A 25,262-nucleotide genomic window follows, 5' to 3' on the forward strand; every position below is an offset into this window, starting at 1 on the left:
CCTGATCCACAGATCGGGTTCTTCAGCTGCCTACAACGTCTGGCACTTCAGATTGATCGTATACCGACCTGACTTACCAACCTTACTTAGCGAGCTTGGGACTGCTGGCATGTGGGTCACTCATCTTGGACCGCTTCCAATCAATTCCATCTTGCTCTGGCTAGGACCGACTTGGATATCGACATCGGCCAAACAACAGGTGGTCAAGTGAGGCTGCCATATGATCATGTCGAGTCACATCAAGTTGCACCATCCTAAGATCATATCCTAAGCGCTCTACTCTGCACCATGATAAGACACCATAAGGTCATTAATTATGCCACGTACGCACGATAAGGCCCACCTATGCGACCGCTGATGCATAGGAGAAAAGGCATGGCCACTGATGGTGCCATTTAAAGATGCCCCCATGCAGCTCCATATAACAGGACGTTATCGAAATACATTCTTGTCCTTTTATCCTTCATCATGCTTTCTCTATAAATAGAGGTTAGAGAAAACCCTCAAGAGGTATGCATATTTCAAGACTCAGAGCTCAAAACTCTACCTTATTCATTTCTCTACCTCTTGAGCTGAAAACTGACTTGAGCATTGGAGCATCATCATCGTAGCCATCTCTGGTACAGACTTTTCTTGCATGTCTCTCTGTTGCCATCGGATGCCACTGGCTGACTTTTCCATCTGGCTCGAGTTGATCTTGCCTCCATTCATCACACCACAGCCCCTCACTACCATTCTCGGCTCTCTCGACTGTGCCCTCTCTTTGATGAGCAATCCTTCTCCACCAGTTTTCTACCATTCTGCACTTAGGCGCGATGATCTGACTACTCCATCGGAGATGAGATGCAATACTTTGGCACACCAAGATGAGAGTGCAAAATACTTCTCTTAGCTCCGCTCAACGCTCATCGTGGTGCGATGCACTTCTGACGACCTTCAAAGAGCCAAGTGCCTCACAATCGAAAGAAACAACAGACCAACAACAGCTTGCCACCTACATACAACAAGTCAGAGCACTGACGGAGGTTGTCCACAATCTCCAACAGACTGCGGAATAGCAGCAACAGTAGCAATGATGGATAGAGGATTCGATGCCATAGGACGCGCCCTCCAGGTAGAGTCTCCAGCCCCATTCTCTATGCCGCTACTCATCTCGATGCTCCCATCGAATGACTTCTTAACCCATCCGATGATTGCCATAACATAACTCTCGACGCACTCTGTGCACCACTTTCGATGATCACTGGTCCCCCTCCCCTCGATGAGCTTCACACAAGGGGAAGAGGCCACGATCTCCATCAAGATTTTCTTTCGAGGAAGATTCTATCCTCAAATATTCCAAGCATCCCGATGAATCTCAACAACGGTTGGATGAACATGACCTCAAGCTAAAGGAGTTTGATCACTGCTTGAATTGGCTCCAAGCGAACAATTGAGATCCCATCGGTGAGCTTGGCATGAGCTCCCATCCGCCTTTCTCTCGATGGATTCTTGACGAACTGATTTTAGGTCGGTTTAAGATACCACAGGTAGAATCATACAACAGTACCACCAATCTGCTCAATCATCTTTAGAGCTACAAAGCTCTCTTGCTCCTTCAGAGGGCATCCAACGCCCTCCTCTGTATTGCCTTCTCGATCACCCTCAGAAAAACTACTCGAATATGGTACTCTGGACTTCAATCGGAGAGTAGCCATTCATTCGATCAGCTCGAACAACTCTTTTTGATATACTTTGATACCAATCGGAAGGCACCGCAGACATCCGACAGTCTTTTCTCCATCAGACAGCAAGACAGAGAATCTCTATGAGACTTTGGGGCGTGCTTCAATACTGCCACCCTGGAGGTCTGGGATCTCGATGAGTCAACAGCCATTGCGACTATGAAGTGAGGACTATGCAGCTTCAAATTTACTTATTTTCTGAAAAGATGCTTCTCCGGATATTTATCAAACTCCTCGAGCACACTCAGAAGTACATCCGAGCCGAGGAGGGCCAGAAGGACCAACGTCGATATGAGGACAAAGACCCAAAGAAGAAGATCAAGAAAGAAAGAACCTCACGGGACTTGACCAAGCCCACTTTAAGAGGGAGGTCTCGCCTTCCTGCCAAATCCAAGGCCAAAGAACTTCAGCCCCATATATGATTCCTACACCCCTCTAACCACTCCTCGTGCACAGATCCTCATGGAGATAGAAGGGAAAGACTACCTTCGACGGTCCTAGCTAATAAAGATAAGAGCAGTATTCCATAATCGGAGATCCTACTGTCGATTCCATTGTGACTACGGCCACGACATCGAGAGATGCATCGAACTGAAGAATGAGATCGAGGATCTGATAAGGTGGGGATACCTCAAAAAGTACATACAGAGAAGTTCACACTCTACCTACAACGGGCATGACCAACATGATCTTAGTGGGACTAAGACCTCAGGGAGCCGACGACTCAGAAAGCTCCCCAAACATCGGAGATCAAATGATGACATCATCTTCTCTAGGGAAGATTTGTGAGGAGTCCAAACTCTTCATAATGATACTATTGTTGTGTTATTGACGATAGCTAATTATGATGTAAAATGATATCTTATTGATAATAAAAGCTCAGTCGATGTGATTTTCTATGATTCTTTTTCTCGCATGGAACTTTCTATTGATCGACTTAAACCGATCAACGCTCTCTTAATCGGGTTCACTGGCGACTCGATCAAGATAGAAGAGAAAATAGAACTTTCTATTACTGTCGGACGACCACTTCAGCAATCGATCGTGCAGCTCAATTTTTTTATAGTCTGAGTTTCTTCTATCTACAATGTTATCCTGGGGTAACCCAGATTGAATGCACTCTGAGCAATGTCTTAATGTATCACTTGCTCGTGCGCTTCCCGACCAGAAAAAGAACTGGTAAGATGAGGGGAGATCAGTAGCTGGTCCGACAATGTTACTTAACCATAGTCAAAGAAAAAAAGCCGACTGAAGCTCTTCCCATCGATGACAGGCTGGACCAAATAGAGGAAAAAAGTCGAGGAGAACCTATAGAGCGACTCACTTCGATGTCCATTAATGAGGGGGACCCAATCAGCACTGTTCAGGTTAGATCTTTCTTAAGTGACAATTTGAGAAAAAAATTGATCGACTTTCTGAGGAAGAATGTAGATATCTTCGCTTGGTCTGCATCAGATATGTCGGACATTCCACCTAATGTAATTATCCACCGACTAAATGTCGATACCAAGCACAAGCCGATGAGATAAAAGAAAAGAAGTTTCACTCCCAAGTAGCAGAAGGCTATCGACGAGGTGGTTGATAGCTTGCTAGCAGCCGACTTCATTCGCGAGGTGACCTATCTAGATTGGCTCATCAATTTTGTGATGGTCAAAAAAGCCAATGATAAGTGACGGATTTACATCAACTACACCGACCTAAATAAAACTTATCCGGATGATAGCTTTCTACTATCCCTAATTGATTAACTGATCAATGTTACATCAGACCATCAGCTGTTCAGCTTCATAGATGCCTTCTCCAACTACAACTAGATCTGGATGGCACCAAAGGACGAGGAGAAGATGGTGTTCATCACCAACAAAGGCTTGTACTGCTATAAAGTCATATCTTTTGGTCTCAAAAATACCAGGACTATATATCAGAGGCTGGTCAACAAAGTCTTCAAAAATTAAATTAATCACAACATGGAGGTCTACATCGATGATATGCTTGTGAAGAGCAAGGAAGCTACTCTCTATATTGATGACCTGACGGAAGCTTTCGACATCCTGAGGAGACATCGAATGAAACTGAATTCGACCAAGTGTGCCTTCAATGTCACGTCGGAAAAGTTTCTTAATTTTATAGTGACGAAGTGAGGCATCGAGGCCAACCTCGAGAAGATGAAAATGGTTCTCGACATGAAGCCACTGATCTCTCGATGGGATATCCAGAAGCTAGTGGGACGTGTTGCATCACTAAGCCAGTTCATCTCCAAGTTTGCAGAATGGTGCCTCCCCTTCTTCAAAACCCTCAGACAGATAGACTTTACTTAGGTGGAAGAATGTTAGAAGGCTTTGATGACCTAAGGCGATACTTGAGTTCTCCTCCACTTCTAACAAGGCTAAATACCGACGATGAATTACTCATGTATTTGATCGTGACTCCTAAAGTCGTGAGCTCGATACTTGTTCGAGAAGAAAATAAAGTGTAGAAACTAATCTACTGCATAAGTCAGATGCTACATGGGGTGAAAGTCAGATATCCACGGATTGAAAAGGTGTCTTCACGATCATCATGATGACTCGATGACTGCAATCTTATTTTCAGGCTCACTTAGTGAAGATCCTGACCAACCTCCCCCTGAGGACTTTACTTCAATGATCTAACACCTCGAAAAGGATGGCCAAGTGGACAATCAAACTCAATGAGTTCGATCTCTCTTACATTCTGCGATCCTCGATGAAGGCTCAGATACTCACTGATTTTATTTTCGAGTGCATTCTGACCAACAACATCCAAGTCGAGTACCACCCCCAAAGAGAAACTTCAGAGTCCGCATGGATTTTACATGTGGATGGAGTCTCAAATACCCAAGGCTGCAGCACGAGTCTTATTTTGACTAATATTGATGGGGTGGTGATTGAGTATGTCCTTCGATTTAGCTTCAAAGCTTCTAACAATCAAGCTGAATATGAAGCTCTGATATCCGACCGAAGATCTCCAAAGATTTCGATGTAAAGCATCTAAGGGCATTCACCGACTCATACCTGGTCGCCAGATAATTTTGAGGAGAATATGAGGTTCGAGATTCAATCCTCTCCAGGTACCTACAAAAACTCAGATCTCTACAAATAAATTTTGATTACTCTAAGGTCTACTATATTTTCTACTTGGAGAATGCTCAAGCTGATTTCCTATCCTGACTCGCCACATCTGGCTGCGACGAGTTGGAAAGGATCTTCATCGAGCATCTTGAAACTCCAAGTATTGACTCCGAGGAGGAAGTTCACCAGGTTTAGATCGATTATGAACTGAGCTGGATCGATCCGTTCTTTGAATTTTTGATCAATGAAACCTTGCCAACTGATCTTACTGAGGTGCATTGAATGAGAAGACTGATGGTCCAATATGTGATCATCGACAACTAACTCTATCGGAGGTCGACGTCTTTGTCCCTACTCAAGTGCCTCCGACCCTCCAAAGTTGACTACACTCTTCAAAAGGTGTACAAGGGTGCTTATGGCAACCACTTAGGGGGCAAGTTGCTGTCTTACAAAATACTATGGCAAGAATATTATTGGCCAATCATGTAGAAGGATGCTGCCGACCTAATGTAGAAGTGCGATCAATGTCAGAGGTTTGCCAATGTCTAAAGACTTCTGTCAAGTCAACTCACAATCATCTCGGCACCATGACCGTTTGATTAGTAGAGAGTCAATATACTCGATCCTTTCTCACCTGTCAGTGGATAAAGGAGGTTCATCATCGTGGCCATCGATTACTTCACCAAGTGGGTGGAGGTCGAGCCACTGGCGCAGATAACAAAAAGGAAGACCACTGATTTTTTGTGGAAATCTATCATCTACCACTTTGGTTTATCCCGAGTGATCACCACCGATAATGGCCGATAATTTGACAACACTAGGTTTCAAAATTTTATGTAAAGTACCACATCATCCATAGTTTTATCTCGATCGGACACCCACAATCCATAGAGAGGTCGAGGTGACCAACAGGACGATTCTATAAGGCCTGAAGACAAGAATCGATCAAGTCAATTGATATTGGATTGACGAACTTCTCAGCATCATATGGTCTTATCGAACGACTCCTCGGATCTCAACCGGAGAGACCCCCTTCAGACTGGCATTCGAGATGGAAGCTGTGATCCTAGTTCAGATCGGCCTACTTTCGACTCGAGTGGAGCACTACGATGAATGGATCAATTTGGATAAGCGACGAGCTGATCTGGACTTGCTCGATGAAATCTGGAGATAAGTCCAATTGAGGATGGCTTCCTATTAGCAAAGGATAGCTTGATACTATAACTCCTGAGTTAAGCCCAAGATCTTTCAAGCCGAAGATCTGATCCTTAAGAGAGCTGAAGTCTCTAAATTGACTAAGCAAGAAAAGTTGTCCCAAAATTGGGAAGATCCCTACAATGTTTCAGTGATTCTATGACCTGGAGCATACAAAATCCTGAGTCCAGATGGCATGAAGTTCTTTGGATCTAGAACGCTGAGAATCTATGGATGTATTATCAATAGGAATACCTTCTAAATAAAAATTTTTCTTTCCTACAATTCTATATCAAACAACTCAATTCTCGGAGGTTTAAGCCTCGACCGAATTAGAGATCACCTCGGCCAGGTCTGTGGTACGATGATGGGAACCCTTGGTCAAGGACCAAGGCCGCCTCGATGATATTCGAGGTACAACAAACCACGATGTTCCTCTACGATGGAATGGCCTACAACAAATCCTCATCAAGGCCCCAAGTCACCTCGATGGTTTTTGAGGTGCAGTGCAGTCAAAATGTCGACGAGATGCTAGGTCACCTTGATAAAATTTGAGATGCAGCAATAGCAGTACTGACGAGACATGAGGTCACCCCAAAAAAATTTGAGGAGAAACTCCTAAGAAGTCATCAAGAAGCCTGTCCAAAATGAGTCGACCATGACCTCGGCAAGATCGATACTATAGGGGGCAGGCGACTCAGGATGTTCCTCCGACTTGAAAAACTCCTCCAGACGTCAGCTACTTGGTCACTGGTACCCGATATGATATTATTCAGCTAATACCTATTTAACAGAGCTGTGGAGTCCGGCAACTATTAGCATGCCAGCTATGGCGGAAGGACTGCTAGAGTACAAGCTTCAGTTTGCAGCGCAAATCCAAACAAAATCTGACATTATTTGACTAATGCCCATTTAATGAAGCTATGGAGTCCGGCAACTATTAGCATGTCAGCTATGGCCGAAGGGTTGCTAGAGTATAAGCTACAATTTGTAGTACAGACCCAAGCAAAATCTGACATTATGCGGCTAATGCTCGTTTAACGAAGCTGTGGAGTCCGACAACTATTAGCATGCCAGCTATGGCCGAAGAGCCGCTGAAGAATATGCTTCAGTTCGCAGCACAGATCCAAGCAAAAAAATTATAGTTAGTCGGCTTATCACCTTTTGATCAAGGATCAGTTGATCCGAAATGAAATGGAGAATGACCATGCTTTGCCTCAACCATCACGCTTCGGCCTCGATGAGATGCTCCGCAGAACGATGACCCACGCATCGAGACAACAAGTCCACTGCGTGTGGCTTCTGGGGATGGTCATTAGGAAAAGCTACTCGAACCCACACATCCATTAACTCCTTTCGTCCGATAAAGACTACATAATCAGATTCAAGAGTTGGAGGACAAGTATTGGGGTAGGTCCTCGTCACATAACCGACCTCAACCAACGCCAACCTCGGCAAAATCTGAACTCATCGAAAGATCGTGGTCCCCAAGAAACGTTCTCATCAAGAGACCGACCTCATCTGAAAATTGAGGTCGATGAAAGTCCAACTTCAATATCACCTGGGTGTGGCAAGTCTAAGTTAAAGACTACATCGGCGAACGACCTACCTATTTCTTCAGTGGTATCAATGAGAAATCGATGTAGTTCCCTATTGTGACAGTCATGATCCATAAATCGGTCTTTAGCTACCTACAACACCTGGCACTTCAGGTCGATTGTATACCGACCTGACTTACCAACCCTACTTAGCGAATTTGGGACTACTGGCACACAGGTCACTCACCTCGGACCGCTTTCAATCAATTCCATCTTGCTCCAACTAGTGACTGACCTGGATATCGATATCGGCCAAACAGTAGATGGTTAAGTAATGTTGCCATGTGGTCATGTCGAGTCACATCAAGTCGCATCATCTTGAGGTCATATCCTAAGTGCTCTGCTCTGCATCGTGATAGGAAACCACAAAGTCATTACTTATACCACATAAGCACGATAAGGCTTGCTTCCACGACGGCCGGCGCACTGAACGAAAGGCATGCCCGCTGACGGTGCCATTTAAAGATGCCCCCATATGGCTCCACATGACAGAATGTTATCAGAATATATTCCTTTCCTTTTGTCCTTCATCCTGCTCTCTCTATAAATGGAGGTAAGAGAAGAACCCTAGGAGGTATGCACATTTCAAGATTCAGAGCTCAAAACTCTGCTTCACTTATTTCTCTATCTCTTGAGCTGAAAACTGACTTGAGCGTCGGAGTGTCTTTGCCGGAGCCATCTCCGGTGCGGATTTTTCTTGCAGGTCTCTCTACGATCTTTTCGACTGTGTTCTCTTTCCGACGAGCGATTCTTTTCTATCAATTTTTTGCCGTTCCATACTTAGGTATGATGATTTGACTACCCCACCGAAGATGTGCTGCAACAACAACTAAATTAACGTGCTCTCGTAAATGAGGGAACAACAACAAACAGCTTCCATGGACCACTTGCCTGGGCAATCGTTGGATGGGCATTAACAAAGGCACAACAAGAAAAATATAACAGCTAATTTTTCGCACGCCCTCGGTCCTTGCCGAAAAAAGCCCAAACGTTTCCACCCAAACGTCCAATTATTTATTCAGTCCCATTCCTTTATAATCTATTTCCAGTTTCCACCCCGTGACCCCCCTCCCTCCCCTCTCGCTAGCCGGAGAAAGCAGAGACCCAGAGAGATGGCCGCATTTGTCTGGGTTGTGGTATTCTTGGCCTTGGCTTCACCACTCGGAGTGGAGCCACGGCCGGAATCCGATCTGGTGACGGGACTCCCGGGGCAACCGCCGGTGGAATTCCGGCACTACGCCGGGTACGTCATGGTGGGGAGAGGGGAAAAGAAGGCCCTTTTCTACTGGTTCTTCGAGGCCCAGGGAAGAGCCGAGAAGAAGCCGCTCGTTCTCTGGCTCAATGGAGGTCGGTAAATCTCTCTCTCTCTCTCTCTCTCTCGTTTTGGGACGAAGTTTCTAAAGAGCGTTCTATACCGTATGATCCGCTAATTACTGGTTATAACTCGGTTGTTAGAGACAAACTCTATGGTGTTATTTAAGTTTGATTTGTTACCTGTTCTTTTGGCTTTAGTAAGTAGCGTAACTGTGGAAGCGCAGATCTGCCATCTGCCTATCCAACTTTTTCAGCATTCTTCAGACTCCTCCGAGCTGGGTACTTTGGACATCACCCCAATGCTGATGAATAATTCTTTATTCTCGATCTATTTAGTACAATTAGTCTAGAAATTGATGCAGATGCTGGTGATTATCATCATCAAACCATTTTGTTTTGGCACAATTATGCATGTTTCTGTACAATTTTTTCCCAATTTTATGGACATGGTAGGAAGTAAACACAAAATGTCGATTGAAACCAAGGGATTAAACATAAAATGGCCATCAATCCAAGATGAATCCTAATGTTCCTTTCGGTTGCATTCTGCTTATGCTTTGCATTGCATCACTTCTCTTTTGCATTTCAAGTTAATGCACACATGTTGATAGGCCCGGTCTAGAGAAATTTTTGTTCATTTTCTCAATCTTTGGGCAGCCCCCATCTTTCCCTCCTCAAGAACACTAAATCGGACCTAGTGATGAATTTACTGCCCATGCTTGAAATTGACACGATATCCTAACCTGTTGATCAAAGACTTGAGCCTGTTGCATCTTTGTAGGTTTTTTATTAGAAATCTACAGGGTCATGCGTACGCTATCTTGCACCTGATGCTATATATAAAATGTTTTTTTTTTTTTTTTTTTTGGGGGAGGGGGCGGGGGCGGCAAAGTATATAAAATGTGTTTAATTTGGGTCCGCCAGGGTTGAGAACTCAACTATAGTTTGTTACCCGTTTGGGGGAGTGCCCACTTTTCCATGTCCAACACAGCTAAGATTGATCCAACTCATGTCGGGACGAGTCAAGTACATATCGGCCAAAGCAAAACGTACATATTGCCCAAAGCAAAGCCCATTAAGAATTGAACGGGGTCATCCTATGTTTAATTCAATCTAGCTTTAAAAAAAAAAAAAAATCTATGAGGACCTTCGCGATTGCATTTTTAATCTTACTATTTATGCATTGAGTGTATATTGGGTACTTATGTAGGTTTAGAAAATCTAAGCATTATTTTCTAACAAATTTTTTTAAATAAGATGCTGGATCATTACAAATAGTATTAGATCAAATCTGATCTATAATCTATATGTACTAGTTTATTTATGTTGATTACAAATCGATTATAATATTTATAATTAAATTTGATGAATTTAAATCTTTATTTCGTCAGAAATACAACTTGTACAAACATATATTAGGAACTAAAAAATCGAAACAGCATCTCCAGCTAGCTTTCCAGTTGGGATCCATGTAGTTATAAAATCTCAATCTAAGACTATAGTTTAAAGTGGATAAAATGATTTATTTAATTTTTTTTTTAAAAAAAAGTTGATATTAGGCTATTGATAACATCATAAATTTCTATAACCTCGATCAAGATATTGTAGGTTCTCATTCTACAAAGCGGAGGTTATGTATCCGTACATTCTTTTTGTGCGTGTGTTTTTTCTTTTGTTGTGTAATCCGTACATTTTATTTAAAGACTTTCTTAACTACAGTTAATTGGACCATTCCTCGGCGTCGAGGTGTCCACAGACATTTCATATGACAGGTCTAGATCTGGCATTCCTCTCTTTGGATACGTCAAATCCCTTCATTACCACCATTTACCAGATGGCCTTTCTTTTTTCTTTTTACTTTGGCGTGGCATGGTAGCTTTTTAACCGAGAAGAACAATCTCATATGGATCACTAATGGTGGCAGATCTACCTTTTGCACAGAAATATCTCCACCCACACGTTAGCATTATCCACAACATCCAACTCTCATTAAAATATTGATCTTTAAATCCACGTCAATCTTCTACATAGAACGAATCCTTAAAAAAAGCTCGTTGCAACCGGTAACCCCTCAGAAAACAAGCCCAAAAAAAAAAAAAAGCAGCTCGTAGTAACGGTTAAAACTAAATGGAGTAAATGTAACTTTCTATCAAACCGTTTCTGATGTTGTCTGCTCTTTACCACACTTCGAAGCCCAAAAGGGAGGCCAACAGAAGCGAACAGCTAATAAGACGAGGACTGGGGAGTGCCAGTCCTATCGACAGGAGAGCTGCCCTGGCTGCTTAAAAAGAGCATAAATAAAAGCAACTGTGACACTGCTTCTGACACCAGTATGTATATATTTTACTGCCGTAGATTCTAAGACAAGAGGCCCTCCATACTTTTTTATGATAGCTGACCTTTATCTTTTATATTAATAGCATCTCTCCCTGTGCACTCGAGTTGGAAAGAGATAAGCACAAGGAGGGAGACAACCTAGCAAGCAAATAAATTATAGGGTGATATTATATCTACTTTATTAAAGTTCTCCAATAATATATAGAGAAATGTTAGGCTAACATTGGACAGCAGTGTAGCTTTTCTAGCTGGATGTCCAACATCTTTATACCCGAGACCTTCTTTTTCTGATGACACATTTGGAGCGCCAGTGCGAGTGTGTAACAAAGAAATCGCACAAAGAAGTTGAGCAGGGGATCTGTTCATTATGCAAGGAGTAAATATACACTATTTTCTATTATGTCAAAGAATGCCCAAGTTTCATATATTAGCTTGATTTTTAATAGTTAAATCATGGTCAAACCGGAAGTTGTTCTCTCAATCAGGGTGCTTCTCAGTATATATACCTCAAATTCTGATATTCTATGATTTCAGAAATTAAAAATTTCTCCGCATTCTGCATGTTTGTTTGTCCTTTATAAACTTGTAAAAATATTTTTAAATCATGAAACTAAATCTTAAAAAAAAAATATTCCATTTTTTCTCCTTCCTATTAATTACCTTAAAATATTCCATGTTTAGATATTTATGGTTTTGACAACTCTAAATCCTTTTAGAATTCCTCCCAAAATAATAACAACGATGTTGTTGTTTTTTATAAATAAAATGTGTCACCATTTTATTAGGCATCTAAAGTTAGAAAAACAAACTTTTGAGGTATTCTCTTCATAGCTGCCATGGTTGTGTACATGACTGTTTGATAATTTTTTGTCGATTTGTTCTTTAAGGTGAGGAATGAATCATATATTCGACGCGGCCAATGCTTTTCTTGAAAACATAAATATAGTGAATGTGGACAAAAAAGGATGCATGCAGCAGTGCAGCTTAATTTTATTAGGAAATATATGGTGTTGCAGAAAAATTTAAGGAGCTAATCTGTCAAAGATACTTTGACTTGGGAAAAAAAAATTGGACCCATATTTCAGTAACATTTGTAGCCTTATAATAAGCATTTTAACGGTTAAAGTTTTTCTTTTTTTCCTTTTTTCGTTTTTTAAGGGTAGGGGGGATTGAAAAATTGCTTGTTTAACTCAAGGATATGTAAGAGGAAAGTTATTAAAGTTTTTTTTGTCTTTCTTGATGGGGCCTTTATAATAGTGAAGCTATTTCACAAGAATGTGTAAGAGCAAAGTTTATTAGAAATTAATCATTTCTATTGATTAATATGAAGGTTGTGGAAAAACTACGCAGGACCCGGCTGCTCGTCCGTGGCATATGGAGCTGCCCAAGAGCTGGGCCCATTCTTGGTACGAAGCAACAGTCCCAACCTCACACTCAATGCCTACTCCTGGAACAAAGGCAAGCACTCTCATCCTTCCATTCCCACAACGCCATTGCGCCATGCCATTCACATTAACTGATCATTTTCTTCCTTCTTCTTTATGTGACACACAGTTGCTAACCTTCTGTTCCTCGAGGCCCCGGTTGGAGTGGGCTTTTCCTACACTAATAGCTCATCGGACCTGGAGGAGCTCGGTGATCGGATAACTGCCCAAGACTCGTACTCTTTTCTCCTCAACTGGTTCCAAAAGTTTCCAGATTTGAAGTCACACGCCTTCTATATCGCCGGAGAGAGCTATGCCGGTAGAATGAACCCATCATTTTAATACCTGCAGCTTCTTTTGGGCTACTTCACCCTCTTTTTCTTCTTAATTAATGCAACACCTGCAGGGACTAAATGTAACACAAATCTTATATATTATTAATAGGGCACTACGTTCCCCAGCTTGCAGAGCTCATATTCGAAGGAAATGAAGGAGCAAGCAAAGTTTCCTATATAAATTTCAAGGGTCTAATGGTAAGATATTTACATAACTAAATGCACGAACAGTTCTCTATTGAAGTTAATTAGTATCATTGCTTCTTCCTTCAGAACACAAAAGCATTCCTACTCATCAGCAGTAAATTCTATTCCTTGCTGCACCTTAAAGTTCTGGAAAACAAGCCCAGCGTTGTCTGTTTGTCATTGGTTGCATTGCTGGAATTCTCAAACTCATTTTCATTTTCTCTGCCTCTCCCCTTCCCCATGTAAAGAGGTGAGAAGAAAAGAATGTGATCGCATTGATGACGGTTGGACGTACCCACCTGTCTCCTTTGCTTCTTCCTCCTTCTCTTTCTTTCTTTTCCCTCCCCTCCAAATAATTACTGCTTATTAACATCTTCTCGTAAATGAGGCGACAAGGAAATGATTCCGAGGACGACTGGGCTGTGGTTGGCCGGCCAGCTGGAGATGTGTTGGCTTCAATTATTAACATTACTATCAAACACGTGCACTACACGTGAGAGATCGTGTGCATGGAAAAATGGAGCTCACCTGTCACGAGTCCCAATCCCCAGTGTTTGAGTTGTAATATTTGTAGATAGTTAGATACTGATTTTGGTGTACACGGTACAGTATGCATAATGCACTTGAAAGTAGGGGAAACCATGTTGTCATTTTCCATTTGAAATTAAATATTCGTATATTAATGATATCATTTTGAATATATAGTTTTGCTTCTTTAATTTTCTCCTCCATGGGATAAGAACTGGAGTTATATATACATTAGACTCGTTATAGAGGTGGAGAGAGTGGTGGGAGTGTCAGAGATTTTGTTTAGTTTATATCAGAAACATTGAGAAGAAACCGGACACCATTCTTGGCCAAACTCAGAACAACAGTACAGATTGATTAATTAATTATGCTCATAATTTAGGACAGGGAATATAGCAACCAAACGTTTGAACTTTTAGAAATTTGTTTGATTGGAGTCAGTACGCATATGTACAACTGTTTGTCGCTCATAGAAGGTAGCATCTAGCATGATATATATTATATATCATCTTGTTCGCATCTAAATCTTGACCATAACGAGGTGCTAACAAAGATAATTCCGCTGCAGATAGGGAACGCAGTGCTGAATGATGCAACGGACCAGCTGGGGATGGTAGAGTATGCATGGAGCCATGCTATTATATCAGATGAGTTGCATTCTGCTGTCCTGAAGGAGTGCAACTCCTTCAAGGAGGAGGGGGAGGGCGGGCGGCATAGCAATGCCTGCTCCCCGGCCGTCAAGGCATTCCTCCGATCGTATGCCGATATCGATATTTACAGCATCTACACCCCAGTCTGCCTATCCTCCCTCTCCAAATCCTCTCGCCAGACCAATCTTGTCGCCGCTCCTCGTCTCTTCTCCGAGCATGTATGGCTTCTTTCTGGTCAATGTTATTCTATGAATTTAATCAAGAAAAAAAAGTGATGTTATGATCGTGACTCATTTTTGGATTGAGGAGAAGCAGGAGGCTTGGCATGGGATGAGGAGGGTGCCGGCGGCAGGGTATGATCCATGCACCGAGGACTACGTAGAGAAATATTTTAACCGAGAGAACGTCCAGAAAGCGCTGCACGCCAATCTCACCCACCTCTCTTACCCATACACTTCCTGCAGGCATGGCTTTCTTCTCTTTCTACTTTAAATTTGATTATTAAGTTATCATATATCACATTAATGGGATATCTACGGTTGATATCTGCTCAGTAATGTTAATCGGAAGGTTCATTGATTGCACCGCTGCCTGAGCGGTGCATTCAATCCGCTTTGTTTTGTGACCCTACCTCTGCTTCATGATGTCCTTTTGGAACAAAAATCCTCAAGTGCACATCCCAGGGGAGATCCAACCAAGCGGTCTTCTTTAGTTGCTACTTATCTTATTATATTTATTTTAAAATAAAAATAAAAAATTTAAAGTGAAATGATGTTGCAAGATTATTTGTTAATTAACATGAAATCCAAAATAATAATAAATAATTATAGATAAAAAAAAAAAGACCAATGATTTATATGGTTTGGTGTTTAGTCTATATCTATAGATGAAAATGGAGAGAGATTTTAGTATATCAAAAAAAGATGAAGTATAAAAATATGCAGCGACTCAAATAACAAAAGACTCCCTTCATTTTAACAAAGACATGATTATAATATAATAAAATCATTAAATTTTAAAATAAAAAGAAAAGATCAAAACATCTAAACGAGCCAATTAAAGTCCAAAATGGATTAGATTCCTATCATGGGTCTCACTGAATTCGAGTCATACTCAACAAATCTCTATCTTGGCTTAAATTTCATCAAGCTGCGAAACAAAATAGTGAACTCCTTCCATCTCCTTCAATATTACCTCTAAGGCCCTACCTCAACATCTTAAAATACAAACCAAATCCAAGTAGTGCTTGAACTTGAGAATGGTAAGTGGTTTGATCATTATATCAGTTAGATTATCTACCATAAAATCTTCTTTAGTGTAATAATCCCTTATGATACAGAATTCCATATGAAGTAGTATATATCTGACATCTTTGTGCTTTGTCCTTTCATGATACATCTGATTTTTAGTCAGATATATGTACTCTAGTAATCAAAATAAACAGTAGCCATATTCTGTTGTAAGTCAAGTGGCACATCCCAAATCCAACACCCAGATCGGCTATATGAGAGCAACACACTCCCTAAAATAAAATTCTAAAGAATATGCAAGGTCTTTACAATCTCAAAATACTATAAACACTATTGATCTCAATCCATAATAAATATTTCATATTAATAAATATTAAATCTTGTATTATTTATAAACTCGATCATCCAACTGATATTGATGATGCTCTATATAATCAATCCTTTCAAATCATAATCTTAAGCTTGGTCAAGTACAAGTATCCTATAACTTCAAGAAAGAAAAGAGGATTATGGGTTCTGAGTCCAGTAAATGTCTCCACACATCCACACCATTATAAAAATATAATTTAAAAATAATAACAAATAATATTAGAGTGAAAATATAAAATATAAAATTTCATATCAAATATCCATAATAACTCAAATATCTATATAAATATATATCAAATATTTATCTTGTCAAAAGATATATGTCACCATATGCTAACAAGTAAAATATTTTATTCAGCATTAGTTTCATATGTTTATCATCTATTTTTCTTATCATAATTTTAGATTTTTTAATCTTTTTATTTTCAGCTTTGAGCTAACCAAAATCATGTTTCAGTCCAAGACTGATCAAATTTTCACGCATAAACCTATGGTGCCTATCCCCATCATAAGCTCTTGAAGGCTATCTCATGCATAAATCCGTAGAGGCTGTCTCAGATATAAGCTCCTGACCAGCTATCCTATACATAAGTCTGTGGAAGCTGTCCCAGGCATAAGCTCCTAATCGGCTATCCCAGACATAAGCTCCTAAAGGCTATCCCATGTGTAAGCTCGTAGAGATTGTTTCACACAAGCTCTTGGCTGGCTATCCACACGATAAGATTAGTCCAAACCATATTATTTCTATTCAATTATTACATATATTGATTTTATCAAATTAATTTTAATTTATAATATGATCAAAATAAGCATAATATAACCATATAATCTTATCATCAATCATGTATACATATATATAGTCAACACATAATGTACCCAAGTCGAAAAATCGTATAGGAACAATAGTATCTTAATCAAGATAAATTAATTAATAAAAATCTTGTGATACAAAACCAATAATATAAATCCAATGATACAAATAGTATACATAATGGTGATCATGTACCGAGATTTTTAATTATGTTGATGACAAACTTAAGAATAGAATTTATCAATCAATGACTTACATATCCAATCAACGACATCATACCAGCACATCCTTGATCAACCACTTGAATTAATGTAAATCCTAAATTTCTCAACCCTACCTAATATATGACTAATTAATAAATAAATATTTGGAGATTTATCTTGATGTAGGAATTACAGCTTACATCTTCTTTCTCCACATCTTCTCGTTCGATTGATCACATCCATATATAATCAAAGTTAATAATCAGAAGAAATCATAAAGTGATCATGGTCATAGTGAAAAATTATGAAAGAAAAAGAATACAACTATCTAGATAATAATACCTGGCAATTCGAGTAGATCAGATCTAAAAGAATCAACTAATGGATCATAAAGCAAGAATTTAACAGTTCAAAACAAACATTGTTAATGATGGATATTCTATGAAAATCAAGATGGAAGTTAAGATCGAAAAAATTATCATGATTTAGTCTAGGACCATCCATCAGGGTTTAGACTCAAGTACAGTAATCGATAGGACTGGCAAAATATGATCCGATCTGTCAATCCGACCCATGTTCGATTCGCCATAAACAGGTTTGAATTTAGACTAAACGGATTTGGATCATAAATGGATCGATTCGTTTAACCCGTTTAATAATTAGGTTAGATTTAGATTTCAGATATCTGATCTGTTTAACCTATTTAATATTTAGATCGGATTGAGTCAGATAATCTATTTAACCTGTTTAATTTGTTTAACCTATTTTTGATCCATTTAAACTGACCTGTTTAATTTGTTTAATCCATTTAAAATCTGTTTAGCCTATTTAAACTGTTTAACCTGTTTCTGACCCATTTAACCTAACTATTTAATCTGTTAAACCTAATTTGACCTATTTAATAAATAAATTAAATAGATCGGATCGGATTATCTATTTAATAAATAGGTCAAATTTAAGTTTGAAGTTTTGATCTGTTTAATAAATAGATCGGATTTAGTTGACGATTTTCTGACCTCACCTGCATTGATCCGATCCATTTATGATCCGATTTGATCTGATTGCCATCTCTAGTAATCGATCAACTCCTCAATCCATAAACTCAAGGATAACATATTCCGCTCAATATCTTGTGCAAAAAATTGCACATCTACATAATCAAGGTCAATCATAGATGAACATAAATGATGAAAATTATGAAAAAACTTAAACATTATAGGTCCAAGACCCCTCCTAGGGTCAACCAATTGATCCATATTTACCTAAATATTTGGACCCTCCATCGGTCCATAAAGCCTCTAGAAAGAGAAATCCAAGAAAAGAGAGAGCAGATTCTAGAGAGAGAAATTGGATAGAGAAACTATAGAGAGAGAAAAAAGAGAAGAAATTATTTTTTGAATACCTCAACTCATCTAGAGAAAAACAAGAGAGAAAATCAAAGAGAAGAGAGATTAGCTCTCCCTTCGTTCTTCTTCATCTTTAAAATAGGGCATCAGAAGCCCCTTTTCCCTCTCCTCTTCATCCTATCATGGCCATGGAACCCATACTGATGGCCAATGGTAACATCCGCATCGACTAAATCTGGACCCCGATAGTGGTCACAGTCACTGATGATCCCAAAACAAAGAAAGAAAGTTGAAATAGGGCACCCCCAATTCACATGAATTTCTGACATCTCACTGGCTCTAATGAGGGTGGAATGATGGCCTTAGGGATCAAAGAAAAGAGAAGAAAAATGACTTAGGTCCTCACCTAAGTCCAATGAGACATCAATCAGATCAATGGAGAAAATCAAAGACAATCTCATCCAAAAAAACTTGAAATCCATGATGATCTTCTTAAAATTTTTTTTTTCCGATGATCAATTGAGGTTGAGTAGTGACTCACATGGGGAGGGGAGGGATGATAGACAGGATCTAAAGCTTCAGCGAACTCTAGAGTCCCAATCTTGATTGAATTCCAAAGAAGGAAGACGAACTCCATCACGAGTTCTCTTCAACCTCACAAGCCTAGCACATGGGTTTTGAATTTTTTTTTGTTCGTTCAGCTTTGAGATTTCATGAAAAAAAAATAGATCCTTACACCAAGATCACAAACCAAACTTTGCAACCAAATAGCCTCCTTTACTACTTCTATTGCTATCATATACTCTACCCTATAGTAGAAAAGCAAAAGTAAACTGTAAAGTCACTTTCCAATCGATAATACAATCTGAAAAAATGAAGATATAGTTTGTCAGAAACCTCCTCTTATTCAAATCAGATGCATAATCAGAGTCCATATAACCAATAATACTTCTGCAAGTATCTGAACACCGATCATATACAAAACCGATATCCATAGTGCCTCTCAAATAGCATAAAATTTATTTCATTACCTACTAATGAACATTTTCTGGATGCCCCATATAGCAGTTAACAATACTGATAGCTTGTGAGATATTTGGATATATACAAACTATAGTATACATGTACTCCCAACTATACTACATATAGAACATATGACATGTATTCATCTTCTTCATCTGGCTATAGAGTAAAGCAACTGAAAGTCTGAAGTATACTACAAGTGGAGTACTCATTGGTTTACAATCTTATATACCAAAATATTGAAGCACTTTCATAATATAATTTTTTATGACAAGAATAATCTGCCTGTATATTGATCCTTGTGAATCTTCATGTTCAAAATCTTTTTTGTTGCACCTAAGTCCTTCATCTCAGATTCACTACAAAGCTGAACTTTTAACTTCTTAATCTCAGATATATTCTTTGATGTAATGAGCATGTCATCAATATAAAGTAACAAATAAATAAAAAAAATATTTGAAAGCCTCTTGTGATAAACACAACTATCATAATCACATCCGAGTAACCATACCCAAGCATAATTAAATGCATCAAACTCTTATACCACTATCTTAAAGATTGCTTCAAACTATACAATAATTTTTCTACAAGCAAACATGGTTCTTCTTATCCTAAACAACAAATTCTTTTGATTATTATATATAAATATACTCCTCAAACTCACCATACAAGAAAGCTGTCTTGACATCAAGCTGCTCAAGCTCTAAGTCAAATAAGACAACAATGATTAGCAACACACAATAGATAGATCTATATTTCATAAAGAAGAGAAAATTTAATTAAAGTCCATACTTTTCTTTTGACTATAGCCCTTTGTAACCAAGCATGTTTTGAATCTTGCTACTTCAACCTCTATGATTCTTTTTTTGTTTTGAAGACCCATTGCACCCAACAATCTTCTGCCCTATAGTGGTTTCACGAGCTCTCATGTCTGATTATTATGAAGAGACTCAATATTGTCACTCATAGTAATAGACCACTATGTAGACTCACTATTAGTGATGGCTCATGATAATTGACAGGATCTTGAACCTCAATAGACTCTGTACAGATAATACAAAAGAGACCAAATCTATAAATCTATATCTCTAAGAGGGTCTAATCTACCTCCTCAATCTACTAGTGGCCATGGTGTACTACTGCTCTTATGGGACATCTTTTGATCATCAACAATCTCAAGCTCATCATCTTGAACTAACCAAACTAAAGTATCATCCTATGATGGATGAATTGAAGGTCTAACCTCAAGTTCTACCTGCTCATCAACATCATGATCTTTATCTATAGCAACTGACTTCTTTTTCGAATGAAGCATAACCTTTTCATCAAAGATAATATCTCTACTGACTATGAATTCATGAGAATTAGGCTCAACACACCACAATCTATAGCTTTTCACCCTCGGCTATAATCTAAGAAGATATATTTCTATACCCTTTTTCCAAGTTTACCATCATTGACATGTATATAAATAGGATAACTAAATAGCTTTAAAATAAAATAATCAGTAGATAAATCGACCATACCTCAATAAAAGTCTTCAACTCAATACCAATGGATAGAGATCTGTTCATCAAGTAGCAAACGATATTAACAGCAGCCTAAAAATCCTGAGATAAATTTGATTAAGAAAGTATATACCATGCTCGCTCCAAAAAATGCTATTCATGCACTTTGTAATACCATTCTATGTGGTGTCTTCCTAACTTTGTGATGTCTTATAATGACTTCTACCTTATAGAATTTATTACACTAACACTCACAAAACTTCATGTCATTATCAGTTCTTAATCTCTTAATCTTCTTACTGGATTGTTTTTAATAAATACTTTTTACTTCTTAAAAGTAAGAAAATTTCATTCCTGTACTTCAGAAAGTGTATCCAAACTCTTGTCGAAAAATTATTAATAAAAATCAACAAACATCGAGAACACCTTTGTACTGAATAGGTGCAGGATACCAAAGATCGAAATGGATATAATCCCATGGGTAGTATGTTGAACTTGACTTTAGACTGTTTCTTATAGACATAATGCTCACAAAAGTCAAGCTTTCCAATTTTTTGACTATACAATAGATCCTGTTTGCTCAAAATAAACATGCTAGCTTCACTCATATGACCAAATGCATATGCTATAAATAAATACTATCTGAATATGGATTTGATGAAGAAATTGATACAGCACTAACCACTATGCTATCCTGAAGTAAGTAAAGGCTATGAAATAATCTACCTTTAAGCATAATAAAAGCACCTTTTGAAATCTTTAAAACTCCATCTTCATCAAAGTACTTAAAACTATGTGAATCAAGAGTACTCAAAGAAATCAAATTCTTCCTTAAATTTAGTATGTGCCACACATTAGACAAGGTCCAAATGATATCATTATGCATCTTGACCTGAATGGTTCATATACCAACAACTTTACAGGACATATTATTCTCCATAAGGATAACACCATCATCAATAGGATGATAAGAAAAAATCAATCCTGCTAAGGATATATATGATAAAAATATGCTGAATCAAGAATTCAAATACATCAGATAAATTAACAAATATTGAGAGGACATCGGCACCATCAGTTTATCCTTGCTACACTGGTCGAATCACCAGTATTAGAGATATTGTTGGACTTTCACTTTTTTTTTTGAGTTTGGAACAATTAGATTTTTAGTGTCCTTTCCTTTTACAGTAATTGCATTTGCTTTTTTTTTTTTCTCTTGGATTTTAATCTACCTCTATTACTTTCTGAATATGAACCCAAATTCTTTTTTTTTTATCTACTCTAACAACCAGACCATCCATTTGATTTTTATCTCAAGTTTCAAACATCTTTTCTTTTAACTCCCTCGAGTTCAATAGACCTTCACGTCTTCCATAGAAAGAATATACGAGGAAGGTAATGAAGACAATAAAATAAGGATTTGATCCTCATCATCAATTTTTACATCGATCCAAAATAATTTTATTGAATTATTAAGGTAGTTTTTAAGAGGCATACCTTCATCCGAAGAGTGTAGAGGCGTTGTTTCAAATAAAATTGATTTATTAGAGATTTAATCATATAGATGCTCTCCAATCTAAGCTACAACTCTATAGTAGATGACTCATTCAGAACTTTTATACAACCTCATCTGTCAGAGATAATTGAATCACGCTATGTCTGTACTCTAGGAGATCTCATTATCCTCCTCTGACAATATCGTCGGCAAAGTATCTCTTTTCTTTAGTGCCTAATTCAGCAATCCCTACTAAACCAATTGACTTATATCTTTTCATGTCAAAGATTAAAATCATTCTTTTCATTAAATTTTTTAATCTCGAATTTCACAACCATCATAAAGAAATTATGTAGACCAAAAAATATAATCAATAGATAATCAAAACCCAAAATACATTGACAAATAAATCTGAACAAATCTAAATGTCAAGCTTTGATACCACTTTGTTACGAGATTATCTGTTAATTAGTATAAAATTAGAAATAATAACAAACAATCGCATGCATGCAGAAATAATAGGACACAGTGACTTTTGCAGTTCAGCCTTTGGCCTACTTCACGGATAAAATAAAGAGAGATTTCACTAAATGAAAAAAGATGAAGTACAAAGAGTATAAGGCCACTCAAATAATAAAAGATAGCTCTTCTTTTTTAAGAAAAGGTATGGTTACAATATATATAGCCAAAAATCTTAAAACAAAGAGAAAAGATCAAAATATCCAAATAACCAACTAAAGTCTAAAATGGATCAGATTCATACCGCAAGTGACACCAAATTCAAACCATACTCAACCGATGGTACTCACTAATGCAGTCTGTCCATCTTATAACTTAAAAAAATATATACATCTAAAGCATGTTTAGTGAGGTCGTTTATTCATATCCCTTTGCTCTCCATCCATCTATGAGGCCTTCCTCCTCCTCGAATCTCTTTTTCCTCTTACAAAATATGAAATTCTTTTCTCTATGGCTATAAACTATATTCATTAGTATAGCATATGATCAAATGATATATATACATGGTAAATTAGTCATTCAATAGTTCATAAGGGCTCGTAGACAAATTAATATATAGTTTATATCTAGAACATATATTTATTAGTATATTATACATATTCAGGTGAATATACACTCGATAAGTTTCTGTATATACTTTTAATATCTTTGATACTGAGTAGCGACCCAATACCTCTAGGCAAATTGATTCAAATCCAAACAAATTGATAGATTGTTTCCTAAACTTCATAGTACATTACATAATATATGTCTAATTGATATACACTTGATGAGTTTCTTATACATATTTTAAGCTTCTTTGATGCGTATCTAGCAACAACTCAACACATACCTTTAGATAAATAGATACATATCCAACCAAATTGATATATAATTTTCTGAATATCATACTTACCAATATATAGTGTATATCTAAATGATGCACACGATGGATTTCTAATATATACTTTAAGCTTCTTTAATACATATCTTACAACGACCCCTAGATACCTCTAAGCAAATTGATATGCAATTTATGGAATATATTGTTACTAGTATATAATCCATGGCCAAGCGATACACACTTGAGACCAACATCTTTAATTATGAGAAAAAAGATTCTAAATAGGAAAAAAAATTTTAAAAGGAAGAGGAAGGCTTCACAGATAGATAGAGAGAACTTTTAAAGTCATGAGACGTTATGTGAGAGGCCCCCCATCCTCGAGCTTCCTCAAGGATAACTTTGATATATAGCAGTATGTGAGTGATGGAGATGGCTGAGAGGGTGCTTGTTTTGTAATCAAGAGTCTGGACTCAAGGTACATAACAACTGATGGATCACCTATACCCAGTGCATCTTAGGAGCAACTCCATTTTGATAGAGGGTGACTCAGCCACAATGATTGGATGGATCCAAACACAATGCCAAAGTTTTAATGTGCATCCTCTGCTATAGAACACTAGGTAGATGATGGGGGAGGGATCTCCTTCGGAAGGCATATTTACTACAAAATGAATGGGACTACCAACTAGATAGCTTTCTATATATGTCCCTAAATACTCTATTGATACTGCATGTACCGATATTGTGGCTGCTCCAATGAACCTTAGAGATTTTTTTTCTGATTTTATTGGATATCTTTATATTATGATAATATGAATCATCCATCTTATCAAAGCAAAATAAAAAAAAAAAAAGAAAGAGTTATATAATGGGTGGTTTTTATTAGTAGAAGCCCACATTGTTTTTAGCGGTGCAAATGGGTTGGATCGGATCAGATCATGAGTGGTCCAGATCCGATTCAGTTTCTTAATCGGATCTAAATATTGGACCCAAATCCAGTCCAACAGAAGATCGAATCAGGTCGGATCGAGTTATGATCAAATTTTTTGACCCAATGGGTCATTCGGATTGGATCGGATCCATATATAACCAGTCTCGATTTATGAAATATGGATTCAGTTCGGATCCGGATCTGAACCATTCGAATCTCATTTATAAATAACAAGATCAATAAGTAGAAGATCTATAAATAAATTTTATTTGCATTACAAATTTTTATCTTGATATATGAGATAATTAGAGCCCTCATGTCCCATACTCTTCATCCAAGAATCCAAAAGCTCTGATCACATTTTTCTCACCATTGCCTCTGACTTGATTAATCTAAATTCAAAATATTTTAATAAATTTTTAAAAAATAAAGATTTAAAAATTAATAAATATTTTTTTAAGAACAACAGATATTAAAGCAGATTTGATCAAAATTAATATTCATGAATATAGAAACAAAGAAAATAAGGAATGAGTTCGGATCAGATTGGATCGAACCGAATTAGATCGAGTCAAAATTCAGTAAATCTAGATCTGATTTGAAAA

The 25,262-nt window shown here is 37.9% G+C and overlaps 1 protein-coding gene across 1 annotated transcript in view; it reads left to right on the forward strand.

Moving 5' to 3' along the window:
* The first annotated feature begins 8,642 nt into the window (after nt 1–8,642).
* Nucleotides 8,643–25,262, forward strand: part of LOC105053724 (serine carboxypeptidase-like 35) — a 30,004-nt gene continuing 13,384 nt past the window's right edge. The window contains exons 1-6 of the mRNA XM_010934984.4: nt 8,643–8,952; nt 12,607–12,714; nt 12,811–12,999; nt 13,125–13,213; nt 14,298–14,597; nt 14,695–14,843. Of these exons, the coding sequence (XP_010933286.2) occupies nt 8,718–8,952; nt 12,607–12,714; nt 12,811–12,999; nt 13,125–13,213; nt 14,298–14,597; nt 14,695–14,843 (1,070 nt within the window). The 5' untranslated portion in view covers nt 8,643–8,717. The remainder of the gene's footprint in view (nt 8,953–12,606; nt 12,715–12,810; nt 13,000–13,124; nt 13,214–14,297; nt 14,598–14,694; nt 14,844–25,262) is intronic.

The sequence above is a fragment of the Elaeis guineensis genome, chromosome 11 (genome assembly GCF_000442705.2).
Source record: "Elaeis guineensis isolate ETL-2024a chromosome 11, EG11, whole genome shotgun sequence".
NCBI classification, from domain to species: Eukaryota; Viridiplantae; Streptophyta; class Magnoliopsida; order Arecales; family Arecaceae; genus Elaeis; species Elaeis guineensis.